Source organism: Bubalus kerabau, chromosome 2 (genome assembly GCF_029407905.1).
Source record: "Bubalus kerabau isolate K-KA32 ecotype Philippines breed swamp buffalo chromosome 2, PCC_UOA_SB_1v2, whole genome shotgun sequence".
Taxonomy (NCBI): domain Eukaryota; kingdom Metazoa; phylum Chordata; class Mammalia; order Artiodactyla; family Bovidae; genus Bubalus; species Bubalus kerabau.
Window position 1 is genome coordinate 105388900 of NC_073625.1, and position 21612 is coordinate 105410511.

At 43.2% G+C, this 21612-nt stretch overlaps 1 protein-coding gene across 29 annotated transcripts in view; it reads right to left on the reverse strand.

The window, feature by feature from the left end:
- ZBTB20 (zinc finger and BTB domain containing 20) overlaps nt 1–21612 on the reverse strand; it is an 869429-nt gene that overhangs the window by 69592 nt on the left and 778225 nt on the right. For 26 of the 29 annotated variants that reach the window (XM_055568256.1, XM_055568236.1, XM_055568251.1 and 23 more), the window contains 3 exons: nt 10773–10873; nt 2270–2434; nt 1697–1884 (listed from right to left, as the gene is read on the reverse strand). In XM_055568256.1, the coding sequence (XP_055424231.1) occupies nt 1697–1884; nt 2270–2280 (199 nt within the window). In that variant the 5' untranslated portion in view covers nt 2281–2434; nt 10773–10873. The remainder of the gene's footprint in view (nt 1–1696; nt 1885–2269; nt 2435–10772; nt 10874–21612) is intronic. The other 3 variants (XM_055568262.1, XM_055568263.1, XM_055568264.1) reach the window with 1 other exon arrangement.

Below are 21612 nucleotides of genomic sequence, written 5' to 3' on the forward strand. Positions count from 1 at the left end.
CGGGGTCACCAAGGGGCTGCTCCTTGTACATATTTCATGTTAATGCCACGGGCTGGCCAAAGAATGCTTATGGTAAAGTATAATCAACAGCCCAGCGCTGTTTCTTTCTATTCGGCAAAACATTCATTTGGCTGTAACGGGATTTCTGGGCTAAGGCCATTCTATGTAATCTTCCCCATAAGCTGTGGCAGAAAGCCAGACGTTGGAGGTCTGCATGCAGGAGCTCCAGGCCCTTCTCCACAGGAACAGGCTACCTTCCTGGTAGGTAGGGACAGTGCGCACATGTCTATGGGCACTGTGCCATGCTATTTTCCAATCTTCCTGTAATTACTATTAGGCTGGAGACTGCCAGGCAAGAAGGCCAAAAATGTTACTATTTTGACGGTCCACAGAACACAGTCCCCGCTTCTGACCCCCAAGTTTCTCTATGGAATCAGCAGCTTGGTACAATGCACACAGGTTGCAGAGACTTGGCTCTTGTTATTTCTCGTTTCGTTTTCTTGCGACAGCTGAAGTGTGGTCTCATCTCGGTCATGAGCAGAACAAGGTGGGGTCCCTTTATCTAGAGGTTATTATGATGAAGAAAGTACAGGATGGAATGTCCCAGCCTCATTCACCTCTCGCCCTTTCTGCAAAGTTTTATGTTTGCTTTGTCAGAAAAATAACAATAGGAGATTTAGAATCTCATTTCCTAATTAATAATTTTTGCTTTGTGGACAGGATAAATGGAGTTCTTTTTTGAAAAGAAAACTTTCTTGGTCTTAGCTTAATCCAAAAAGACTCCAGCTTTCTGCCTGACATCACTGTGGAGGTCAGTTCTGAAAAGCTGTTGGAATAAAAGGAATATTCTTTCCCAATGGGCTCCAAGTTACCCTACTTCCTTCCATCGTCAACACACGTGTTGCTCTCTCTGAAGAACTGAGCTATGTTTCAGAAAGAGAAAATATCTTCTAAACGTGATTTATCAACTTTCTTAAAATAGAATTTGAAGAAGTGACTCTCAGATTAGTGGGAAGACAGCGAAAATAAACAGCAATGGAGTGATTTCAATAGCGACAATCTCATTAAGCTGCCCATTTCCAAATTTAGCCCGTAGGCAGTTTTTTTAATTAAAAAATATTTTTAACCTGAGTTCTTATTGGCTACGTGAAGTCTGGGTGGCTTCTGAATTCTTGGAAGCCATTCTCTTTTCTTCTGTAAATTTATGCTGTCCTTTAACCACTTCAAAATAAATTAAAAACTGGAAAGAGAAATTCAGCCAAGCTACAATAACTAATGCAAAGCCGACTTGTGTTATGTAATTTCAAAATGGAAGTTTCCTTTTGAGGTCCATATTTGGTCGTTGAATTTCATCATGGTGGAAGTACCATTATTCAGATCATGGGGACAAAAGAATAATTAGAAAATAGCAACACGGCTTCTGTTTTTGAGTTAATGTTATGAAAGAGAATGCGGTTCATGTAATTAATCTGCCTTTTGAGGCCAAATGGCTGGTCACTTGGTTTTAAAACACACTCTAGCTTTGAAAATATAGATGTTGGCTGACTCAAAATGGTGGCAAGTTACTTTTGGCTACTTTGGAAGACCAAATGGAAACAGCTTGCTCTGAATGCAGAAAAGCCCGGACCCGGGGGAGAAGCCTGCTGCAAGGACCGTGAAGACACCGTCACCTCAGTGGTGTAAGTGGTGTACTCACAGTCAGATGACCCGGGATGAGCGTGCGAGTTTGTCAGTGAATGTGTTGAGTGGATGAGGGCTGGGCCTGGAGACAAAACAGCTTCAAAGTTCAGGCAGGGAAGGCCCGGCTTGGCGCTGGATCCACCCGGCTGAGTAATCTCATTCTCCTCAGATGCCTTCTGGTTTTCAGCTGTCTTGGGTTTCTTCCTGAAAATAAACAAAGGGCCCTTTGAAGGAACTGACTGCATATTTGGGAAAAGGCATTTTTAGAATCTGTTAAAGATAACTTGATTTTTTTTTTTCTGAGGGGGGATGGGAAGGAGTCCAGTATGTCCCTTGTTTTAAAACAAGCTGATTCTTGTTTTTTTTTTTTTTTTTTTCCCTCCAGTAATGGCCTAACTGGGAACACATGAAAGCATATGGGCCAAGCAAACAGCACCACATTTGGACTCTGTTGGCTGCATAAAAAGACCCTGTCCCAGAACTTTAGACAGCTTGAGCTACGTATGGCTGACATTATCCAAGAAAGCATCCTTTCTTCCCCCCGTAAGAGTTTTAACATGGTCTGGAAAAATACTAGTGGAGGCTTTACCGTTCTAGCATTTGTCAGGAAGCTTAGAGACAGGACCCGTGGAGTAACGGGAGGAGCACTGGACTGGGAGTCAGGAGACTTGAGCTATGGTACTAGCTGTGCCTCTAACTTGCTGTGTGGCACTTGGGCACCTCACTTCACCTCTCTGGGCTTCAGTTTCCTCATCTGTAAAATAAAGGGCTTGGATTAGAAGGCCTTAAAGGTTCCTTCTGGTTTTCAACTTCTATTCATGGAACACATTACGGAACAGTCAATTTTCTTGCTGTTATTAGATTTTGTTTTAGATCAACACATAATTTCAAATCACAATCTAAACTTGCAGGCTGTACCAACGAGAGGGATAGTGATGAAAAACTTTTTAAAGCAGCAAATGAAAAGTGAAAAGAAGAGCTTAGACTCCAGCAGGTAAAGAAGAAAGATGTCACATAGAGATCCTCTATTCCCACTCTTTACTCATCTGAAGCTTAAGATTCCCTTTTTAAAAAATAATTTAGTGCATGATCCTGGAGTGCAGGAGTGTGACTGTTTGTTTGGGAAAAGAAGGGTGAAGGGAAGTAGAAAGTAATTGCGATTTGGGACCATAAATAGGAAGTGGCAGCGCTCAACCATCAGTCAGCTCCTCTCCCTAGGCCCATGCAGCTGATAGAAATGAATACATACTTAGCTTACGCTGCATGCACCCTTGGCCCTGCTCAAACCAAATTATATGTCATACTCTGAACACCATCCCACCCACCCCCACCAGTTTCCTTGGCTCTAAGCTTTTCCTATCATCATAGTATAGTGAACAGAAAAAGTATTTGTAAAAAATATTTTCTGGTAGAAGATTATGTGTGGTACAGAATTTGTTGTAAGTGGGTCTGTTCCCATGTTTCCCTTGTTTCCCTAAGCATGGCAATGGACTTGTTATACAGAATATTTTGTATTGAAATTTGTTGTACTGGGTAGTTAAATCTGCCCTCGCAGAATATGGTGTTATGAATTAGCATGCTGTGTTTCTGGTCCAACAGGTTGTGAAATCAAATCTGCTTTTCCAGAGGGCAGGAGGCAGAGATGGCACGGTGAAGATGAAAATAGAGGGAGAGTGTTTAGACGTATTTTTAGGATGGAGGAAGCCAATACAAAAGCAACAAACTGCAGTCCTTTACTGTTGAACGGTGACTAAGGAATGAACCTCCAAATCTTGAGTGTCTATGTGTCTAGGAACTGATTTCTGGTTTTCAGTGTAAGGTTTCTGGTCTATGTGTCTAGGAACTGGTTTCTGGTTTTCAGTGTAAGGAAGTACCCAACTGCTTTTTCTTCATGAAAATCAGCGCTTCCTCTCCAGTCCCTATCCCTCTCACCACTGTCTGTCGCCAGGCTTGTCGCCGTGTTGGACACCTCCGGGTCACACATCTTCCTCTGCCTTAAAGCCATTTTGTCAAGTCCTGACAAATTGTGCAGCCTTCATATTTTGCACACCTGTGTTTCCTTTCTGTTTGCATTGCTATCATCTTAACACTTTTTATTTAGACTGCTGTTTACTTTCTGACCCCCATCCTCCTTGACTTCTCTGCTGCCACAGCTTTGCCATCACTGATCTGAATGACCATGTCAGCCTGACAGCTCCAGGTGAATTCCATGCATGTGAGACTGCAAACTCTCTGAGGGTAAAAAGCATCATAGTTATTTTTGAATTCCCTGCGTTCACCCATTCGTTCCTCCTTCCTTCCCTCCACCTATTCATTTATTCATGTATTCATTCCACAAATACTTACTATGTGCCTGCAATGTGCCAGCATGGGCTTGGAAATAAAACAAGCCTGGTTTCTGCCCCCCTCCCAGATCTGCTGTCTCGAGTATACTGTTAAGCAGAGTAGCTTAGACAAAGCTGTCATTCAATATATGGTTTTGTTGATGGAATGAAATTGAGTTGAAATTAAAGTATATTTTGAGAATAGTTATAGTCTGAATCCAAATTAAGTTTCCTACTCTTTATGCAGCAGGGAAATCTACCTTGACAGGCTGTTTTCCTTGGAATCCATGCAGTACATTTGATAAGAGTAGGACCGTTATGCCCACTGAAGCTAGGCTGGTCCTCATGGGTCATTTAAATATCGAGATGAAACACAATGACAGACATCACGTAACATAAAAAGTTTATTTCTGATGTTCATAAATAAGGTCTAGGCTAGTTTCAGATGTACTGATTTCCTTGGTTTCTTTCAGGAAATTGAAGAAGCCGTCTTTCAAACGTGAGTGTATGACCAGCCCACCAACATTACTCTTTGATTTTAACTTTGCAGAAGTTGTACTGTTCTTTCTATCGATGGCATCGCTTCCTTCTCTAGATTTGATGCTGCCTCCCACCTGACATCTTGCATCATACCCTCCTGTCTGTCATCTCAAGGATCACCTCTGGGGACCATTCATAGCACAAGACACTGAAACCATCTCTACAAATACAGAATATTGAAAACTCAACCTTTTGGCTCACTCCTTCATTTGTCTAAAATCCCTTTACTTGTTCTTAGACCACTGGGCTATTTCCCAACTGCACATACCAGAGAGACATTCACTGACCTTAGAAACAATGCGTTTTCCATCTCACTCTCTCTAATAGTGGACTGCTTTTTCCAGAGCTGAGAAACTCTAAAACATAGCAACCATCTACATTTAGACATGCACAGGTGCTGTTATTTTGACCCTAGTTTTGCAGCTCATATTTTATTGAGGAGGAAAAAGGAAGTCCTGTAGTAATTAATTGAAAATACCTTCTTTGGTCGTGTAAAAGAATTACATGAACATGGCATATTCAAGGGCAAGTCTCACCAAGCCTCGGAAGCTGTGTACTAGTCCCTGGAGCCTTTAGAGGGCAGCAGCGTACCAGCTGACTCCAGGCAGCGTGTCAGGCAAACTCCCCACCAGACCAGAACCTTCCTCCTGGTCACCATGCCAAAGGTTGGTTTGCCAAGCTCTCTGGCCGCTTAGCTTCCTTCTTTCTTTTCTGTTTCTCTCTCTCTCCCTCTCTCTCTCGCCTCCCACTTCCCACACTCCCTCTCCCTCTCTCCCTCCCTCCTCAATGTTAAAATTATACACTCTGATGAAGTCGCCCCTCAACCGGAAAATGAAAGCTCCAATGAAAAAGTTAGACGAGCCAACGACAACAAAGGGAGAAATTGGGAGAAAGGGGAAAGGGGGCTGGTAAGGGGGAAGGATTTAAGAACAAGAAAAGGGCAGATGTTTCGTAAATATATGCAAAGCAAAACTGGGTGTACCCTGAACATTTCCACAGAGAAACAGACCAATCACTGTGCACTTCCTCCCGCCACACTGGTAGAGCTCTGCTTTCAAAAAAAAAAAGTGTGGCCACAGGCACCTGCCTTTCAATGGTCAGTTCTGACATGCTGACTATCTCCCAGTTATCCAAAGAGAACAAAAACATTTTCATCTCCCCACAGCAAACATTTCTGTTATGAGAAAAAGGCTGCTTCGAGGAGTGGGAAGGCGATTTAAGGTGACGGGCGGTTGAGCTGGCCAGCAGGATCTACTGGTATTTAACTCTCATTGTGCTGGCCATGGCAACAAGTCTGGGGCTGAAACATAGCAGTGAGTAAGGTTGTGGGTGATGTTGGCTCTTTCCTTACTAGACCATATTGTATGTGGCAAGAAATATACATGAAAACATATTGAGGAGATGGTAGGTAATAAGCATATGAACTGCATGGAAATTAAGTAGATTGGTGGCATTTGATGTATAGATTTCACACTTCTTTGCACATATTGCACACATACAGCGATGGCAATGCTCTCTGCGACATATGGAAAATAAATATTTTATCTCTGTGAGCTCTCATCAGTCTCCGGGGGCTGCTGAGGGAGAGTGTTCTCTTCACCAATTTTCTCTCTTCACTGGGCTCCCACCCTCTCCTGCACATTCACATGCCTTCCACTCATCAGCCTGGTTGGGTGGAAAAGAATTAGAACCCCTTTTTTAATAAATACTGAGTCACTGGATCATGACAGTTTTGACCCCTGCCCCACCTGTCCCACATCTTTTTGGTATGGTAATCTTTTCCTTGTTCTGCTTCCCAATAACACACGGAAGAGGCTTAGTACAGTATTTGGGGAGGAGGGCCCAGGGGAGGTGGTAACAAACCACCTCAGTGGGGGCTGGCAGTAGAACTGAGCTCTACCATCCAGTAGCCGTGTACCTGAGGCAGATTCCTCTGCCTCTCTGGGCCTCAGTTTCCTCATCTGTAAAATGGAAATAATAAACATTCTAGGGCTGCTATGCTATGCAATGCTAAGTCGCTTCAGTCATGTTTGACTCTTTGTGACCTCCTGGACTGTAGCCTGCCAGGCTCCTCTGTCCCTGCAATTCTCCAGGCAAGAATACTGGAGTGGGTTACCATCTCCTTCCCCAGGGGATCTTCCCAACCCAGGGATTGAACCTAGGTCTCTTGTGTTTCCTGCATTGGCAGGCGGGTTCTTTACCACTAGCACCATCTGGGAAGGTGATGTGAAGATTAAATAATTCCTGTTGAGTGATGGGCACAGCGCTGGCACACAGTCAGTGCCCTGGGAGGGTAGCTCTTCCACAGGGTGTCGGTTGTGCAGTTTTAATTTCAGCTGGAAGGAGGCAATTCTTTTATCTTAGTCATCTTTTCAAATATCTAGATTTGGGCAGGGGCAAATGGACTATAATGGTAGCAAAGGCAGAAAGAATGCTAGGATAAGCAGACTCCTCTTCAACACTTTCTTTTCTTTTTTTTTCACGGTATCACCCTCCTGACACCTTCTTTCTGTTCATGTGTTTGTCATTGCTGCTACTACACCATTAGCTCCACTTGAAGTTGGGGGTCAAGCAAGCTGCACTTGGCCTAGAGAAGCCCATCAAACCTGAGCACTATGGTCTATTCATAGAAACCAACCTTTGGCACTCTAGCTTATCACGTTTTCTTACAGTTTATCCTTTCACCGCTTGGTCTAATGTTCTCAGATCCATTTAAGATGTTTTCATGATTCAAATATTTTATTCTTTCAATTTTTTTAACCTTCTTGGCAAGGTTGATTTACAATGTTTTTCAGTATATTTCTCCCTCACTGTATCAGTCAGGATCTTGGCAAGAAACAGATGGCACACTGAAAGGTTTTAACTGAAGAGAGTTTAATGAAAGGACTCTCTACTGAGGTACAGAGGAGGTTACAGGACCCTCATGGGAAGTGATGCGCCGAGGACTAGCGATAGTGCGTGGTTGCTAATCTCAGCTTTAAACTGCTAAACCGAGGGGGTGAGGAAAGGTATGGAGCTCCCCACGTCCAGTCAGAACTGGAGCTGGGAAGGGGTCTGACTGAGAAGTACCCTGACCGTACTCTCCTGTCTCTTGCTAATGCTTACTATTGTTGTTGTTGCTCAGTTGTGTCCGACTCTTTGTGACCCCATGGACTGCAGCACGCCAGGCTTCCCTGTCCTTCACCATCTCCTGGAGTTTGCTCAAGCTCATGTCCACTGAGTCAGTGATGCCATCCAATCATCTCATCCTCTGTTACCCACTTCTCCTCCTGCCTTCAATCTTTCCCAGCATCAGGGTCTTTTCTACGAGTCAGCGCTTTGCATTAGGTGCCAAATTACTGGAGCTTCAGCTTCAGCATTAGTCCTTCCAACAAATATTCAGGGTTGATTTTCTTTAGGATTGACTGGTTTGAACTCTTTGCTGTACAAGGAACTCTCAACAGTCTTTTCCAGCACCATAGTTTGAAAGCATCAGTTCTTTGGTGCTCAGCCGTCTTCATGGTCCAACTCTCACATCTGTGCATGACTACTGGAAAAGCCATAGCTTTGACTATATAGACCTTTGTTGGCAAAGCGATGTCTCTGCTTTTTAATACACTGTCTAGGTTTGTCATAGCTTTTCTTCCAAGGAGCAAACATCTTTTAACTCCTTTTGGCCAAATTCAAAGGTAGCCGGAGAAAAAGGCAGCCTGGGTGTCGTAATCTGGAAACGTCGGTCTCTTGGGCCATGTATCAGGGCAGGGAATGTTCTATGGTTTTGCATGTGTGTCAGGGGTGAGGGAGGGATGAATTAGCATACTGTTTCTCCCCTCTCCATATCCTTTACCTTTTCTCCCATTATACTTTCCAGAAGGAAAGACACAGCAATAAAATGAAAGCAATTCTCTCTTGGTGTCCAAGTGCCTATTTTGTCTATTTGCAATTTATGGGGGAAGAAAACTGAACATAAGCTCTGTGAGAGCAGGGATTTAGGTTTGTTTTATTTGCTGCCATGCTTCTGGTCCCTAGAACAGTGCCTGGCACTTGGCAAATACCCAGTAAATTTTAGTTGACTGAGTAAATATACTATTGTCTGCTGTGCCAGACACTATACATATATTATCTCATTTAGTCATCGCAGCAATCCAGGTAAGTAGGCAGGTTGCTGAGCCTGGTTGTGCAGGTGATATGCAAGTAGGTAGGTTTTAAAATCTAACACTTACCTCCTCCCTATCCACCCTTCAAGCCTTGAGACTTCACCCGGGTATTGTAAACACATAGAGAGGGATTCATTTGTAATTAGAACACATTTTTATACCATACAAGGTTTCCCAGGTGGTGCTACTTTGTAAAGAATCCGCCTGCCAATGGAGGAGACTTAAGAGATGTGGGTTCGATCCCTGGGTCGGGAAGATACCCTGGAGGAGGAAATGGTAACTGCGGGCTGCCCGTATTGCCGGGAGAATTCCATGGCCAGAGGAGCCTGGAGGACTGCAGTCCATGGGGTCACAAAGAGTCGGACATGACTGAGCATCTGAGCGATGTTTATAGCATATTCATTTATTGAATGAAGGTTTTGCACCAAGCAAGTCTCTGTAAGTTTTATTATTATTTCTCTTTTACATATGAGGAAGCTGAACTTAGGAAAAGCAAAGGCTGCAAGAATTAGAACCCAACGTCTCCCTCCTCAAGGTCCCGCAAATCATGAATACAGGCACTGGTGTTCAGCACAGAGGCTCCCTTGTGGGCTTCCTAGAAATTTTTAGGAAATCTTAGGTCCCAATTTCTGTCCTGATTCTGGATTCTAGAGAATCCAGAATCCTTTCCCTCCCAAAGGATAAACCAGGCTGAGACTCTGAGACCAGCTGTGCCCTTGTGTTTGCGGTACTGTGCTCTGTGATGGAAACAAACTCGGAAAGCTCTCCGGATGTGGGGATTTCTAAGGCAGTCTTCCGCTTGAACTTAAGGGTGACGGTGTTTACACAAGTGAGTTGCCCACATGGGTACAGAATGAGGACACTCTATTTCTGACCTCTTGTCATGTCTTTCGTCCCCAGTCCCTCCAGCCCATTAGTCCTGTGGATCAGTCTGATAGTTCCGGTCTCCATTCAGGCAGGCCTGATTCTCATCTACACATCCACCACCACCAATTACAATCCAGGTGACTGACAGTGTTAAAGGTAGAAAGCAATGCAGAACAAAACAATCCAAACCCTGACTTCCTCCTCATTGGGTTTGATTTGTGCCCAGAGTAGCTAAAGACATAGAGAATGTGAATGTGAAAATCCTACCTGAAGCCTGGGAGAAACGTTAGTTTCCTAGGTTTAGCATTTTCCAGTAACAGAGATGTCTGTAAAACACCATCCCGTTTCCTGCCTCACACCATACAGGAAAACGAGCAAGTACAACAACCAGCATGAGTTTTTGTTTTAAAATGTATAATTATTTTGCATGCCTAGCCTCTAAATAATTTAAAGTTCTGGCTTTTCTAGTGAAAGAAGGCATATATTTATCTGTTACTTCTAGCAATGATTAATCAAAACTCGATGTCACTTTTTCATCAGTATTTCCTGTTGGCATCCAGCTCCTACCCCAATTTACTTCTTCAACTCGACTTGCAGGGGTCGTACTTCTCCTATGTAAATGTCTGACTTGAAGGGAACTCAATCGAGTACCCTGAGCCTTGCATCCAGAGGGCAGAGCTGACCTGGGCACAATGGTTTAGAGATGTGGCTGAAGGAGCCCACAGACACAAGGGTGGGTGTTGGCCCCTTGGGTAGCAAGGAGACTGCAGCATGGGGACACAGAGAGGCAGCTACATCACAGGTGGACATGAGCACAGAAAGCTGGCTCACAAATGTGACCAGGGCAGCGTGAAATGACAAGCTGCAGCAAGATGCAACAGAGCTGCACAGAAGGGCGATGAGAGGCAAACACAGAGGGCTGCAGCTGCCACGGCTTCAGGCCGCAGCACAGATGACCCAGCAGAACAGCACCGGTCCCTGCAAAGTGCTTGCAGCTCAGCTCAGCCACCTGGGAAGCGGGCGTGATTCTGCCCGGGGCTCGCACTGCAGGCTGGAAGCTGAGAACCAGTGTGGGCACCTCAGGACTGAGTCTGGTTACATCACTGCATCCAAGAGATGAAGCCATCTAAAATTTCGTCTGCTCTTACAATTGTGAGTGCTTTTTTTTTTTTTAATTAAACAAAGTGAACTGAGAAGCCTTTCAGTGGAGGCATAATGTACTCACAGTAGTTTTCAAATAAATGGTGTCACTCTTCAGGTAAATCACTCCAAGGCTTGGGCCTAGTGCAGCTGTTCATTGGGGCAGGGAACACAGAGCGGCTGCATCTGGATCAGACAAGAGACAAACAAAAATAAGGCTGTCAAAGGAGGAGGCAATGGAGATCACTAGTTCTGAGAGAGCCAGAACCCTCGGACTTGGTTGAGAGTCTGGTTCCGCATTTTGCACCAGAGACCTGGCGAGTCAAGGGAGGGAGATGGAGATGGTGTTGTCCAGGCCCCATTTTCAGCATTTCTACCCGACTGCCTGTCTGGTGTGAGAACATCAATAGCACCCGCCAGTACAGATGGGGCTGAAGGAGCTGACGTTGGAGCTGACATTGGTCCTAAGTTGGAGCTGAGGGTGAGGGTAGAGCAGTGGTCCCCAACCTTTTGGTACCAGGGACCAGTTTCGTGAAAGACAATTTTCCAATGGACCGGGGGGAGGGGGATGGTTTCAGGATGATTCAAACACATTACATTTATTGCTCACTTTATTTCTATTTATTTTTATTTCTGAGCTTCCCTAGTGGCTCAGATGGTAAAGAGTCTGACAGCAATGCAGGAGACCTGTGTTCAATCCCTGGGTCCGGAAGATCCCCTGGAGAGGGGAATGGCAACCCATACCAGTGTTCTTGCCTGGAGAATCCCATGAATGGAGGAGCCTGGCGGGCTACAGTCCATGGGGTCGCAAAGAGTTGGACATGACTGAGCAACTAACACTTTCTAACACTCCTTTATTTCTATTATTATTACATCAGCTCCACCTCAGATCGTCAGGCATCAGATTCTGGAGGTTAGGGACGCCTGGGGAGGGGAAGCGGGGGCGGTGCCCCTCCACCTGGCTACAGCTGACTCCTCCAATGCTCATTTCCCCTCAGTCTCTCCCTCTTTGTCGCTCCAAGATTCTTGCCTGTCTTACAGATGCCCACGGACCTGAACGTGTTTCTGACCTCTTGCCTTCTTGCCAGCCTTCACTGCAGGCTGCTTCCTGCTGCATCCTCTAACCCCGAGAGGTACAGCCTCAGGGGTTACAGAACGGACTCCCATCTGTCTCAGAGACTCATACCCAGAGGTACTTTTCCCAGGCCTTGGCCCTTTGGTCACCTGGGCCTGATGACCACTTTATTCCGGAAGCTCTCCTCCCTTCTCATCAGGATACGGCACCATCCTGACTTCGCTCCTGCTCTCAGTTCTCTCTTCTGCTTCCTTCCTTGGCCTCTTCTCTTTCCCCAAATGCAGACATACCTCAGGATACTCTTCACAAGCTTTGCCTACACACCCACCCTCCATGGCCTCAACAATCACTTCTCCAGAGAGAACACCCACATGGCTATCTTTAGTTCTCACTTGTCTACAGAGCTCCAGATACTTATTCTAAATAACTGCTGGTTATTGGTTCATTGATTCATTTGTTTGTTTGTTCATTCATTCACTGTTTACATAGACTCTATTAGGCACCTGGAAAAGATGAATAAGATGGGGCCTCTAACTTTGAGAAGCTCACATCTCCATCATACACTTCACAGGCACTTCTAACTCAGAAAGTTTCAAGCAGAATTCATTGCTTTTCCCTCAAAATAAGTGCCTTCTCTAGTCTTCCCATTTCCTGCTATTGGTACCATTTCCTTCCATTACTTGTGCCTACAATTGAGGAGTCTTGTTTAATTCCCCTTTATCTTTCATTTCCCATAACCAATAAGCTACCAAGTCCTGTGGTTTTTACTCAGGCTGTGAATCAATGCTCACTTTTTATCCCTTTATCACCTGTTGCCTGGACTTCTGTGAGTGCCTCCTACTTAGCTTCCCTTCCTCCAGATCCTCTTTACCTCTTGTTCACCCTTCATACCAGCAATGCATTTACTGTTCTGAAGTACCATTCTAAATACATCATTCTTTTGCTCTTTGCTGGATTAAATGCAGACTTCTCAGCTTGGCATTTAAGGTTTCTAGAATATAGCCCCATTCTAATTTCCTTTTCTTTTCTTTTTTTCTACAGTCCATTCTACATTGCAGAAGTTCCATTCCTTCCCATCAGGGTCATGGTCTTTCCTCCCTTTTCCTAACATCTGCATAGAGCTTCCTTAAGGGCAATCCAAATACCATCTCACTTATATGACATTTCCCAAAGCAAAGTGCCCTTTCTTGAATCCTAAAGAACTTTTTGCACCGTTCCCTTTGCACATTCTATGAAAAAGGAAAAGAAAGTGTTAGTTGCTTAGTTGTGTCTGACTCTTTGTGTCCTCATGGACCGTAGCCCGCCAGGCTTCTCTGTCCATGGAATTCTCCAGGCAAAAATACTGAAGTGGGTTGCCCTTTCCTCCTCCAGGGGATCTTCCTGACACAGGGGTCAAACACAGGTCTCTGGCATTGCAGTTGGATTCTTTACAGTCTGAGCCATCAGGAAAGCACTTACATATCCTATGGACTCTAATATTTATTTGTGTAATATTTCTTCCTGCTTAAGCTTCTTGAAGGCAGAGACCAGTTTTACTCTCTTTAACCCCATTGTGTGCAATGCCTTACACACAGCTTAGCACTCAGTGGCTATCTGCTGATCCAAATTTAAAAGGAATAAAGATGCTTTCTTGGAGTCATGGAAGTTGAGACTGAACTGGAAAGACCTTGAAGCTCATCTACTCCAAACCCTCATTTTTCAGATGAGGAGATCAAGGGAACTGAGTTGCTCAACACCACATCCTTGCTAGTGGCTGAGTAAAGACAACTGATAGAAAAAGTCACAAATCTCTAAACACCTACCAGTGCTTTCTCAGAACAAGTAGGCCCAGCAGACCATCAGCAGTGACCAGACAGAGAGAGTGAGGAGTTGGGGTGCATAATCTGCAAGGATACACTGGGTTCCACAAAATGAAGAACTTTGTTTCCCTTACTTTAATCAACCAAACTAATAAATGGCTTTTTATAGTTAAGTGTTTTAAAAATGAGGGTGGATTTAAAGAACAAGGGAGCAAACCTTTCTAATAATACAAGCAGAAACATTTGTGACAATATTGCAAATACCACTGGAGTGATCAACTCAGGGTGAAAAAGCAGAATGAAGAAATTTCTCATGCTTTGGAAAAGCAGTGCATTCAGCTGAAGTTCTAGGTGAGAACAGGCTGTGGTAATTCTACGGTTAAATTCATCTTTCTATAGACACATAAGCTATTGGCAATCCTGCTATTATGCCACACCAATAAATCTTTTCCCACCTAGCTTTGCCCAGTTTTTATCCTATAGGTTTGTTTAAATGTTTACTTATTTTCCTTTCATTATATCTCCAATCTCCTTGTAGAAAAGGATAGTGACTGCTTCCAAGACTGTTCTAATTTTCGTCCCTTATTCTTCTCTTGTGGTAGAAGAAACATTAACTGTTTAATCTCCTCTCTATCCTCATCCTCAAACAGAATCATTTTCTTTCACCTGATGATGGAAAGCCCAAGAAAACATGTTGTGGGGATAGCAGTGTTTCCCTAAGTGAGGAAAACAGACTTTTCCAGGGGATCTCAGTGGTTTTTATGTGTCCAGAAGAACTCAGCTCTTAAGCACTAGCCACCAGTCCTATAAAACTTCATCACCTCCCCAAGTGAGCATGCTATTCATGTTACTCACTGTTAATCCCAGAGGAAAACTTGGTACTGGTTATCATATTCTCTTGGCCAATATGGTGGAGCCATGTGAGGTACTGAGAGATCCATTATACAGTAACACCCTAGGAGCCACATAAACAGCAAATTGGGTTCAAGGGCGCCTCACAGTTCTTACTAAATCGTCACGTGGCTGGATAGATTATCAACAGGTCATCAGACAGAGCTTCCTTCTCTTTGCTTCCTTGGCAACTATATTAAAATGATAGAGGAAATCACTAGTCGATATGTCTAGTACATTGCAATGAAAAATTACCTGGAAGCATACACATCCATTGTGTAATTACGTAAGTGTACATTTTAAATGTGTCTAACATTTGATTTAAATTGTGCATATTATAATTAAGTGGAGACACAATCTTTCTGTCCTTTAATCAAACTCCTCTTATCAGCTCCACAGCCTCTTGCTATGAGTTTCCTTTCCTTTTTGGGCAAATTGTCACCTCTCTCCTTCTTATTTCCCCTCTTGCCACAGCACACACCCGAAGGTTTTTAATTAGAGCTGCTGCATGGTGTGTCATGTTCTACTGCTTAAGGAGTAGTGATGTTCTAAAAAAGACCCAGGGAAATTGACTACATGAGGTTTCATATTTATCCTTTTTCAATGGCATCCATATCCAATGTACTCAGTTTTTAAGTCAAAAGGTAAGAGGCTGCTGGGGTCTTACATTTCCCCCTGAATCTGGAAATCCAGCTGTTCTCTCTGCCTCTTATATCATCGCTGTAAAAATGAATCTTCTCTGGGAGCCCAGCTAGCAAGGTTCTGGATGGTGTCAGAGGCAGAGGAGACAGTGGGCCATTTCCATTCCAGACGCTGTATTGTTGATGGCTCTGCAGATCTGTCTCGAAGCCCTCAGAGAGCAGGGCTGTTATGTAACATGCCGCCACGGACTGCTGTGAGGCACTCTCTGTGGAGGTCTCATTTTAGTATGACCATTTCCATACCAAATCATTCTAAAATGACAGATGGGACTTCTATGACAAAAGCTTACCAAAAAAAAAAAAAAGTAACAATAATTTGTTAGATGTTTAACTGTTGTTAGGGACTGTATGAGGAATTTATTCAATCCTCAGCCATGATGCAGGTGTTAATATACCCATTTTATAAATGTGGAAAAGTGAGACCCAGAGTCCTCAATCAACTACTCTAAGATTAGGAAGCTGTGGGTAGTGTGAGACCCATGTCTTACTGACTCTAAATCTGTGCTCTTTTCACTTTACAACAACTGCTCCAACACAGCACGAGCACGTTTCTAGTTCCCACTGTGAGTTCAGCACAAGAGAGAGGTTTATGTTGTTTCCATGAAGGTTCAGAGTCACTGAAAGACCTGGGGGCAGAGATCTCAGGCGGAGGAACTCTTTCAGAAATGATGACTCCTTCCTGGCTCTTTTCTATTTGAAGATGAGGATGCTTTAGGCTGGTTTTCTCAAATGCTGATGAACAAATGAATCACCCAGGATTTCTCATTCAGCGTGTCTGGGGATGGGGTCTGTGATTCTACATTTCTACAGGCTCCCAGGTGATGCTGATGACATCAATCTGGGTACCACAGATCCTATGTCTGACACTCACCTTCCTACTGAGGGTCGTTTTCAAAGGAGCAACTCAAGCTGAAAAACTTGGCTACCAGTTCACACAACACGACTAGCTTCTGATTCAGGGCCAGTTTGTCAAGTCATCGGACATTAGGCAGAATTCATGGAGTTTCTGGCAGAGAGCACATTATGGGGAAAATAAAAGAGTTTCTGGATCCCTCAGGGCTTTCTTCCCCCCAACTGGAAATTAAAATGATAATGTCTCTAACATGTAAAGTTCCTATTTTTTACATTATTGTTATTTTTAACAATAATTATCTGGTAATAATTCAAATAACACCTTTCCTCTGAGAAATTCAATGAGCTTTACTAACCTTAATTGTCTAACAGCAATTCCCAGGTGTAGATAGAGCTGTCTCAAAGATCACAGTAAATTTAAAATTGTCCCACTTCCCTCCTTTCTTTGCCCCAAATGTAGTGGTGAATTAGTGGCAGTTCAGTTCAGTTCAGTCGCTCAGTCGTGTGTGACTCTTCACGACCCCATGAATTGCAGCACGCCAGGCCATCACCAACTCCCGGAGTTCACTGAGACTCACGTCCATCAAGTCAGTGATGCCATCCAGCCATCTCATCCTCTGTCGTCCCCTTCCTCTCCTGCCCCCAATTCCTCCCAGAATCAGAGTCTTTTCCAATGAGTCAACTCTTCGCATTAGGTGGCCAAAGTACTGGAGTTTCAGCTTCAGCATCATTCCCTCCAAAGAAATCCCAGGGCTGATCTCCTTCAGAATGGACTGGTTGGATCTCCTTGCAGTCCAAGGGACTCTCAAGAGTCTTCTCCAACACCACAGTTCAAAAGCATCAATTCTTCAGCGCTCAGCCTTCTTCACAGTCCAACTCTCACATCCGTACATGACCACAGGAAAAACCATAGCCTTGACTAGACAGACCTTTGTTGGCAAAGTAATGTCTCTGCTTTTCAATATGCTATCTAGGTTGGTCATAACTTTCCTTCCAAGGAGTAAGCGTCTTTTAATTTCATGGCTGCAGTCACCATCTGCAGTGATTTTGGAGCCCCAAAAAATAAAGTCTGACACTGTTTCCACTGTTTTCCCATCCATTTCCCATGGAGTGATGGGACCAGATGCCATGATCTTCGTTTTCTGAATGTTGAGCTTTAAGCCAACTTTTTCACTCTCCTCTTTCACTTTCATCAAGAGGCTTTTGAGTTCCTCTTCACTTTCTGCCATAAGGGTGGTGTCATCTGCATATCTGAGGTTATTGATATTTCTCCTGGCAATCTTGATTCCAGCTTGTGCTTCTTCCAGCCCAGCGTTTCTCATGATGTACTCTGCATATAAGTTAAATAAGCAGGGTGACAATATACAGCCTTGACGTACTCCCTTTCCTATCTGGAACCAGTCTGTTGTTCCATGTCTAGTTCTAACTGTTGCTTCCTGACCTGCATACAGATTTCTCAAGAGGCAGGTCAGGTGGTCTGGTATTCCCATCTCTTTCAGAATTTTCCACAGTTTCTTGTGATCCACACAGTCAAAGGCTTTGGCATAGTCAATAAAGCAGAAATAGATGTTTTTCTGGAACTCTCTTGCTTTTTCCATGATCCAGTGGATGTTGGCAATTTGATCTCTGGTTCCTCTGCCTTTTCTAAAACCAGCTTGAACATCAGGAAGTTCACAGTTCACATATTGCTGAATTAGTGGCAAGGGGTTACTAATTGGCAAAGACCCACTAGCTCCTCATTTGAGGCACAGGAAATTTCATAAGGCAAGGGTAAATCCAAGAAATAATCAGCAGAAAGGTGGTTGTGGGGGCAGAGAATATTGGTGAGAGGGAAAAGGAGAGAGGTAAAAGGAGTAAGAAAAAGAAAAGAGAAAGTAAAATCACAGAACTGGATACATGATCTTGGATGAGTCATGGCTCAGCTTTTTCATCTGCAAGAAAAAGATTTTATGATTTTTAAAGTCCAACTCTGAAAGTGAAAGTTGTTCAGTTGTGTCCAACTCTTTGCTACCCCATGGACTATACAGACCATGGAATTCTCCAGGTCAGAATCCTGGAGTGGGTAGCCTTTCCCTTCTTCGGGGGATCTTTCCAACCCAGGGATTGAACCCAGGTCTCCTGCATTTCAGGCAGATTCTTTACCAGCTGAGCCACAAGGGAAACCCCTTAAAACTGTAATAGTCCCCTGAGAAGAAAGATGGGGGAATTAAGTGGCTTATCCACCTGTTAAACTATTAAACTTGTTAAAGAAATCCATTTGACTTTTAACTTTTTAATTAATTACCTGAAAGGAATTCCGAAGTCTATGTCACCAATCTCACCTTTTTGGAAACTGATGAGAAAACCATTTAATGAATAAGGCACCAGAAGTATCATAGCCAGAAAAACTAGTCAGGAACCCTATCTTCAGCTTTGTGATGCTATAGGAAATGATTTACTTAAAAAAAAAATTAGCTCCTTAATTAACCACTAGTTAATACCCATGTCCAGAAGAATCATCACTGATGGCCTGAAGACCCCTAGGATAGCCCTGCCAATAGAAGGTCCCACTATCTGTCCCTTTAAATTTGTGTTAATTTTCTCTACAGAGATGTTGATTCCTCTTTGACCACTCACAAACTCTGTTAATAAGAGCTGCTCATCCCGGAACCTTAGTGATGTTAGGTAAAGTTGATTTTTGTTCTTAAAATAAGAGATCTTTGGGATATATACATATGCATATAAACATGTTTATAAATGTTTGTACATATGATAATACTTTTTCTGGTTTTCATGAATACTTGTGATGGAAATCCCTTTTCTAAGTCATTAGATACTGGAATCTTCTGGTCCAGAAAGCCTGCCACAGGATCTAGTGATAAGGTCACTTCAAACTCCGTAATGAGGATTCCAACATGAGAACAATATATGGTGCAGCACATGACTTGGTGTTATATCAGAGTTATCTATATTTTGCCCCTTGCACTGAGTATATTTTCTGGAATAATCATTGCATTGTGTCTAAATGGAGAAACATCAAAATGGCATTACCTGAAAGAAGATACTGTCACTGTCCCCAAAGTGAAAACCCCTTTCTTCTCCCTGCCCCTATAGCCTCCATAGTAGTGTGGCTACCATTATAAAATGCTTACTGTGCAGCAGGTCTTGTGCTTGGCACTTTTTATATATTATTTAACTTATCCCTTGGACCATAAAGAAGGCTGAGGGCCGAAGAATTGATGCTTTTGAACTGTGGTATTGAAGACTCTTGAGAGTCCCTTGGACTGCAAGGAGATCAAACTGGTCAATCCTAAAGGAAATCAATCCTGAATATTTATTGGAAGGACTGGTGCTGAAGCTGAAGCTCCAACACTCTGGCCACCTGATGCTAATAGCTAACTCATTAGAAAAGACCCTGATGCTGGGAAAGATTGAAGGTGGGAGGAGAAGGGGATGACAGAGGATGGGATGGTTGGATGGCATCACCAACTCAATGGACATGAGTTTGAGCAAGCTGGTGGAGATGGTGATGGACAGGAAAGCCTGGTGTGCTGCAGTCCATGAGGCTGCAAAGAGTTGGACATGACTGAGCTACTGAACAACAACTTATCTCTTACACTCACTCTTTGGATGCGGGAATTTTCTGATTTTACTCATGAGGAAACTGATGTTTAGGAAAGGTGAAGGGTGAAGTTTTTTTTGCCATAGATCATGATGCTAGAGGGCAGCAAAGCAGGGCTCCAGGGCCAGATTTTAAGCACAGTGCTCTGGCTCTTAATCTACACCAAGCTTGTGATTGCTAAGCAGCTCTCTCCTGCTTTCATTCCACTGCTGTTCATTTGAGGTACTCATCATAGACTTATAGTATTAGATTCTCCATCATGGTCCACTATTGCCACCTTAAATCTTTTTTTAACCTTTTCCAAAACCTTCTCTACTTGATTTATGTTTTCCTTTCTTACTTTGATTAATACATCAATCCAAACCCAATACCATTTTTTGTTCAACAAATCTTTATCATCATTTTGCTAGCTGCTTTTTGGCCCTCATTCTCATTCCAAATTATTCTTCTGAGGCCTCCCATTTAATCTCAAATGTTCCAGCCTTAGCTTGAGAACTTGCCTTCCTTAATGCCTAAAGAAACTTCATTTTTCACCTTTTTCAGCAGTAGTAGGCTCCTGCTGACCTCACTAAATGTCTGTTCATTCTGACCTTACCCCATGATCAACCATTTCAACACTCTTCTCAGTGACTCTCCAGATTTCCTTGCTCCCCTAATTTTCTATGTACTGGGCCTCTTCTTATGTTATTCAATCACGAATCTGTATCACCACTCACCATTCCCTGCCACTCTTAGTTCAAAACTCTACATGTGCACACCATCTGTAACCTCACTCCTGCTTAGTGTTGCTTCTGAGTACAAGCCTATAGTAGTTTTCCCTCATATGTTTTACTTTATCAAGTCTCATTCTTCTTTCTCTTTTTCAGTTGATGATCTTGCCTCCTACGTTAATTAGTAAGAGGAAATAGACCGTCTAGTGTGGTAAGTTCACAAGCTCTCACTTCCATCTCCAATATCTTTGAAGTTTTCTCATGTTGTCTCCTTAAGATATATCAATACCCTTTTCTACAATCTCCTCCTATCTTGGAGGTTATCCTCTCCTTCCCTTTGGGCTTCCCTGGTAGCTCAGATAGTAGCTCAGAATCTGCCTTCAATGCAGGAGACACTGGTTCAATTCCTAGGTCTGGAAGATCCCCTGGAGAAAGCAATGGCAACCCACTCCAGTATTCCTGCCTAGGAATTCCCATACACAGTCCATGGGGTTGCAAAACAGTTGGACATGACTGAGCAACTTTCACTCACTCATTTGGTTTCATCAATGGTGTTTTCTTCTGTACTTAAAGACATATTCATTCACAATAGTAGTAAATTGATCATAAAATATAATGTTTTCCTCTGTCATCTGCTCTTGCCCTTCAAAATCTTTTCAGGTGGTATATTTCAAAGTGAGTTTTATAGAACACTAGAACTTCAAGATGAACCTCAAAAAAGTCCTTTAGTCAAACAAATACAGGAAACACTGAAAACTATATGCCTCTCTTATAAACTCAAAATGTACACTGTCCAAACTTATAGGATTACAGACCCACCCCTTATTCCCCAGTTTTTCTAATGGCACATTTAGTAACTTCAGAATATGCTTAGAGAAAAGATGCTTTAGTAGATTTCTCCTGGTTCTAAAGTCATTAGCTTAGGTATGTTAGTTCACTGAATCTATATCAAATAAGCCCTCTCAGATATCCTTTCCGTCAATACTCCATTTGGTTTAACCTAGTTAACTTGCAGAATGTCAGAAAGACTAAGCATGTTCGTATCTCTGAGTGCCTGAACATACCATTTTGGCTGTTGGCAAGGCCTCTGTGATCTTTTTCTCATTTAGACCTTTCCTTCTTTCAAGGCCCATATCAAATCATGTATCTTATGAAAACTGCTTCAGCCCATGTTGACCTCTGCTGCTCATATAATAATACTTAGGTAAATGGTTATAGTTTAACCCCTGTTTCCTCTATCACTTGGTAAGAATGCAAATTCTCCAGGACATGGGCCTTGGTTTTTGCATTACAGAA